Source organism: Bidens hawaiensis, unplaced genomic scaffold (assembly GCF_021521415.1).
Source record: "Bidens hawaiensis isolate Kalapana, Puna unplaced genomic scaffold, B.hawaiensis_p1.1 tig00020636_1, whole genome shotgun sequence".
Classification (NCBI taxonomy): domain Eukaryota; kingdom Viridiplantae; phylum Streptophyta; class Magnoliopsida; order Asterales; family Asteraceae; genus Bidens; species Bidens hawaiensis.
Genome location: NW_027493154.1, coordinates 114825 through 121368, shown reverse-complemented (window position 1 = coordinate 121368; position 6544 = coordinate 114825). Strand labels below are relative to the sequence as shown.

At 37.3% G+C, this 6544-nt stretch overlaps 1 protein-coding gene across 1 annotated transcript; it reads right to left on the bottom strand.

Moving 5' to 3' along the window:
• Nucleotides 1–656: 656 nt before the first annotated feature.
• Nucleotides 657–3920, bottom strand: LOC143561201 (uncharacterized). The gene is made up of 3 exons (XM_077049326.1): nt 3484–3920; nt 2617–2733; nt 657–1976 (listed from the first exon to the last, which is right to left on the bottom strand). The coding sequence occupies exons 1-3, from the start codon at nt 3823–3825 to the stop codon at nt 900–902; spliced, it is 1536 nt and encodes a 511-aa protein (XP_076905441.1). The 5' UTR covers nt 3826–3920; the 3' UTR covers nt 657–899.
• Between the last annotated feature and the right edge of the window lie 2624 nt (nt 3921–6544).

Genomic DNA, 6544 nt, shown 5'->3' with positions numbered 1-6544 from the left:
ATAATTCAATCCAAACAAATAAATGGAGCCTAGCAGCCTGGCATTTGAATAATACCATATGATCAGAAAGACAACCCATGTACTCCACCAATACTTAAATCTGAAGTAACACTTAAGCAAGATTAAATATGATCCTTCAACTTGATTAGACTACTCCTTTGTCGCACACAGAGCTCACACCATGTGCCTAGATTATTATAAACAGATGATAATAATAATAATAATAATAATAATAACCGAGCCCACTATCATTAAGGACTCTAATTACCTTTTAGTCTTTGAGCTAAACTTAGTCAAAGTTCAAATCATGAAAGATGCACTCTTTGGCTCACCCAACATTTTTTATACCTAAGCTGACAAAACAGGTGGATTGTGTGTCAAACCATGTAACACTTTAAAACGGTTTCAGGTCAAACTAGACTCGGCCGAAAACGAACCATATTTTAAATATCAATTTACTTCACTTCAAAATGACTTTTTATTTTTTACCAAAACGAGCTCGTTTTGAAAGGGGTCATTTAAAAACATAATAACTTGGAAAATATTGTATGTATAGTTTTATACCCTTAATGTCTATGATGAGAAGCAAATATTTCTTCATGATATGATATAAATAATTACCATTAAACATAAGTTTTTGTACAGGGATTGACCACTTGATTGTCACAACTCTACAAAATTCTGACACATGTTTATATACTACAAATTCATTAAGATTTAAATGTTTATCAACTTCTGCACATTTGCAACAAAATAAATACCAAAAGTCAACTCGCCATCATCTTGACCTTCTCAAATCCTGCTTCAAATCTATAAATTCTCATTAACAATAGTCAACGGTGGTCAAAATCGTTAACGTTGACCTACTAAACAGGGTAGACTAGACATAACAATTAGCATCACTTTTTAGACCGTCTACCGCTCCATTGACCTGAATCGTCAAAATCTCTTGACCTCAAACTGGTCAAAATTCGGTCCCGAAGCCCTTTGACCAACTTATATTTATTCAAATCATCCCCATGACTCCTTCTTGGAGTTTCTTTAACTCCCCACTCATTTCCATCTGAAATACTCCTATGAATTGAACAACTTTTTCTTGATGCCTTCCCGTTGACCAAATTGTTGACCGAACCATTGGCCAGATTGTTGACTGAATCGTTGATGTCCTCGACGTCGCCATCTTCATGTTCTTTATTCAAACAGGTCCCACTAAAACCACCTTGACGCAAAAACATCATCAAATCTACATCTTTCCGTCCTTTGACCTTACCTTTGACATTATTACCAAGAACCGTTTCAAGTTGACTTTTTAACTGGTCAACAAGAGCGGTTTTCTCCTCAAACTGATGCTTAGCTTCTGCTAACTTCATCTGAACTCTTTCCTCTCTCAACTTATCAGCCAATTGCATCATTTCCCTCTCTTTTTCAACTTCTTCATGAACTTTAGCCGATTCCCGTTTAATATCAACCGCCAGCTCATCACAAACCTTCTCCATAACCTCCCGGGTCTGCTTTTCACTCTCGAGTTCTTTCAACAACTTACCATAATCCGCTTTCGTATCGGCTAATTCTAACCCGAGTTTTTTATTCAAACTCTCGGCCCGTTTTCTCATCTTTTTCTCAACCGCTAATTCGTTCACAACTGACTCGATCGCGGTTTTGATCGCGTGTTGTGTTTTACTTTTCCATAATTGTTTCTCTTCTGCAAAGTGTTTTAGTAAATGATTGACTTCAGTCTGGTCAACGTGATGATGTTTGACTATGTGGTTGACTTGAAGGCGGGCTCGTTCTAGCTCGGTGTGTAGGGCGGATACAAGTGACATGCTCGATGAAGGGAGGTTGTCATGGGCCCACATTCGATGGATAATTTTTAGGAGGTCTTTTGATGTTGTTAACGCGCTACTAACTTCTTTTAAACGCAAGTTGATATTGTTTATTGAACCGTTGGGGGTTGATGATCGAGATCGGTTTTCAATCTGTGGTGTCAAGACGGTTAATACATTTATGGTTAGGCATGTAAACAAACCGAGCATTCACTAAACATCCGTGAACCGTTTGGCAGGAAATTCGTTTATGTTTGTTTATATAGTAAACGAACGAACATGAACGAAAATATGCGTTCAATTGGTTAAACGAACAAAGATGAACACATGTCTCATTCATTCATTTATGTTCGCGAACCGTACATTCATCTACGTTCGTTAGTTTATGTTTCTTTAAATTCGTTCACTTATGTTTGTTACTATATTCATTTAATTTTTTTCAGTCCATTACTACTTTTTGATAACCTTTTAAGCCAAACACATCCTTTTTCACATTACTTTTAACTAGCCTTAGCTCAATTATGTTCGTCATCTATGCAACTATGTTTAGTTATGTTCGTTCTTGAACCATCCATTTATGTTATTAACGAACGAATATAAACAGACACAAACATGTTAATTTCTTAACGAACGAACACGAACAAGAAACCTCGTTCGTGTTCAATCGTTTGTTTCTTTAATAATAAACGAACGAACATGAACATGTTTCGTTCGTATTTGTTCATTCGTTTATCAGCCTATTTGTAGTTAATGTGAACCGTGAATAATATAGGATATGAGGATGCTTGTTTACCTCCATTAAAGTGACATTGTTAAGAGAATCAACGACTTCACCATTGTTAGGCTCGGTTCTGGTTCTGCGTGAGATTGAATTCTTGTGGTGGGTCCCAGTTCCTGATCGATCCGTCCTCTGGTAAAAAGATATGAACATGAACAATTAACGGTCGAAAACATATATTTACAAAAATAACTGCATTTCGAATGAGAATGACCCAATGTTCACATGACCGAAGATCATAATTTATATAAGAAAATTGGATTTTAATAATCCAATCTGTGACTCATTTGCTATAATAATCCATACCGTCAATCTTGGTTTAAAAGTAAACCTTAGACGCAAGGCACAACTTGGTTGTGCCTCAGAAGTTTGAGACATGAGGCAAGAGGCGAGTTTTTGTGCATCAGAATTTTGTATATTAGGTTAGGTTGTACGTGTACAAAATTCATATACTTTTAGCTAAATTTGGGTAGAATATGCTAAAAAATTGAGATAGATAAAAAAAACTTACATAAGCACTCGCATACAATTACACTTGGGGCCTTGGTTTACACCATGGCGCCTTAGTGCACTTCTCGATAATACCAACAACACTCCTGACTTTCACTTTTCTTGTCCATTAAGAGAGAATGAGATAATTATGTTTAAACAAGATTGCACTTGACAACGAAATTTAAAATTATAATTGTGTCGATATAAATGGGATGATTTTACTGAGTATGGTTGTTGGTTTCGGTATTAGTATTGTTTGTAATAATTTGGATAACTGAATTGAAAATGACAACAATATAATTTGGATAATTGAATTCAAATTTCACATTTAGTAATTAGTAGAAATTATTAATGTTTTGATTGAAAATTAAGATAAAACATAAAACCCACCTGAGAAACAGAAACAGGAGTATGAGACGGATGCTGTTGTCTATCTCTTCTCCTCCTCGTCTCCAAATTCCTTGGAGACGGCATCTCATTCATCTCCCAAAGTGTCGCCGCCAGTTTCCTCGCGGAAACCTGCGAGGAAACTGGCCCCGACCTCCCTCCGGCGCTGTCGTGGGTAGGCAACTCCACACCATCGTGTTTGGATGGCGTCATCCTCCACGACGGGGCCGAAGTGGTAGATCTGGACCCGCCTCCAACGCGGGTCTTCCCCACCATAATTGGGCGCTTAAATCGGTAAGAAGATGGTGATGAAGAACAGCCGCGTTTACGAATCTTGCCGCCCATTACATTACACAAATGATAAAAATAATAATAATTGGATGGTGTTGAGATTATGGAATCATTGGATCGCGATTTGTTATTGGAATCGGGAAAAAGTGTGTGTGTGATGAGTGATGAAGAGCACGCAGAGATTGGAAGAATTATTATACGTTTTGTTGCATATCAATGGATGAGGTGTCATGTAATGTTGTTACCCATTTTTAAACCATAGTGATTATCTTTTAGCCTTTTAGGTTAGCCATTAACCGATCTAAGAGCATTCTCAACCCATCCCCTATATTATTACTATTATGAGGAGAGTTTGTAAATTATAGGGTGATGTTTTGAGTGATTGTAAGTGTAAATTATAGGGTGGAGAGAGAAAATGTGATGATTTTTTGTAAATTTGGGAAAACTTTGTTTGTCCCTATTTATTTTTTAATATTTGTTAGATTAGTTGTGAGTACAGAAGATAGAAAACTTCAGATTTAACGGCTAGAATCACCAACCAGTATACACTGACGGATTAGGTTTGAAATTGAACCGGTTGTACTAGCGAATCAAACTGGATTTAAAGCTGTTTCGAATTACAAAAGTATTTTTTTTTTATAATTTTATGCACATCTCTTTATACACTTATTTCACGTTTTTTATGGAAGTTGATGCATCTATTATATTTCTATCGATATGTCTTATATAACTTCATCTCTTTGTTGCAAACTAACAATTGTCAATCACCATTGCTGATCGGCACAATATTTGGTTCGGTATTCTTGTCGAATTCAGGTTTTTATTTTATATCTTCACATTAATACCCAAACAAACCAAAACATGAACTAGTTGGTTTTCTTCTTTCAGATTAGCAAACCATATCATCGGTCTACCACCGATAACCCCACTAGAGTGTTTCTAATCTTCTCCCTTGGTTTGAAACTGACTCGTTGAGCTAGCTTAGTTTGTAAATGAGTCGAGTTTGAGCTTATGTTTTTTCAGTTGAGTTTGTAAACAAGTCAAATTCGAGCTTAAGGTTTTAGGTCGATGAAGAGGCATGGATTCAACTTGTATCGGCTTGAATGAATGTTCTCCGATGCAAGGTGAACGAACCCACACCTCGATCTTCTTCTCATGTTTGCTTTAGATATTTCATGAAGAATGGGGGAGCAGAGATGACTGCCAAAAGTTTCCTCTTATTCACAAACACAAAAAATATGATGGCCAAGAGTCCTTTCAAATGAGAGATGAAGACCCATTATATAGGGAACCCCATGACCATCATCATGAAACCCTAACCTTAATGGGCCAAGCCTGGTTAGGGGTTACCTCCACAAACCCCTAGGCCCATTGGGCCTTGGATAGTATATAATAATAATCAATGTAATAAATACAACCCATAATATAATAAGTAACTGTCATACTTGAGGTCTAGTACCCCACTTCCACAAGCCCCCCCCCCCTTCCCAAGTCCAGTGCTCTTCTTAGGCGTGTAACCGTTTATGTGGAGTTCTGGACTTATAAGGAGTGCTCAAAGGTGAAGATTAACAGTTTTTTCGACCCAGTGCTTCCCTCATGTACCTTTTTGCACGTATGTATACTTTGCTGCGGGTTTATGCGAGAGCAACGAGCTTATATTTGTTTTCAGGTTTTAAGAGGTTTTAAATCGTGGTGGTGAGTTGCTAGAGCAACATGTTGCTTCGCGTCTTAATGAAGCTTGGCACGTATAGCGGCTTACGAGCTGTAGTGTAGTGCAAGTTGGGCGTGTGCAACTTGCGGTTGGCATGTCCGATTTGCGCAAAACGTGGCCGTCGTGAGTAGAGCGTGTTCAACGTGCGCAGACGTATGAGTTTATTTTAAGGTCCTAACCTTTTTGTTCGGTGCGCAACCATATGCGTTTATTTTCAGATTCCCAACTTTTTTGTTCGACATGCAACCGTATGAGTTTATTTAAGGTTCCCAACCTTTGCACTCTTTGATGTGTGATATAAATGGTGTCTTTTGGTTTGTTTTAGTGCTTTGAGTTACTTCTAAACAATGTTTGTTTTGTATGTCATATGCGTTGGTATGTTGAGCATTCGAGCAGAATCATTAAAACAATAAAAATAACAATAAGTCAGGTGTATAAGGGTTTATTCATATATTTTTTAACTTTGGATTCACGACCTGGTTTCGATTGCAAAAAAATGACCATCATAAGGGTTATACCTGTGAAAAATCCATCACGAAACAATGTTTGTTTTGTATGTCATATGTGTTGGTATGTTGAGCATTCGAGCAGAATCATTAAAACAATAAAAATAACAATAAGTCAGGTGTATAAGGGTTTATTCATATATTTTTTAACTTTGGATTCACGACCTGGTTTCGATTGCAAAAAAATGACCATCATAAGGGTTATACCTGTGAAAAATCCATCACGGGATTGGATCATGTGTTTTAGGTTTTACTATAGAGACTAAAATTGTAACTAAGTCATTTTTGAATCTGTTATGTATATTTTATTCAAAATACTAAAACCTGAACATTCAAGATTGCCATGACAAATAAATCCCTTTTTCGTCCTTATACTTTTGACTCGGTTTATTTTCTGATGGCACCTTCTTTGCAACTTGAAGAGGTAGGTCCCAGCAGAGCCCAGTTGGACCCGCAAGACTCACCTTGAAGAGGGACGTCTGCGCAAGGACCAACTGGTTCCGCAGGACCCACCATGCTCAGAGATGAAGACCTTACGCGCAGTACGCCAGTTGTT

Coding starts and splice junctions, on each gene's coding strand:
- LOC143561201 (XM_077049326.1), bottom strand. CDS start 3,825: ATGGGCGGCAAGATTCGTAAACGCGGCTGTTCTTCATCACCATCTTCT. Junction 2,734..3,483: donor CTCCTGTTTCTGTTTCTCAG/GTGGGTTTTATG, acceptor TCTTTTTACCAG/AGGACGGATCGATCAGGAAC. Junction 1,977..2,616: donor ACAATGTCACTTTAATGGAG/GTAAACAAGCAT, acceptor TTGACACCACAG/ATTGAAAACCGATCTCGATC.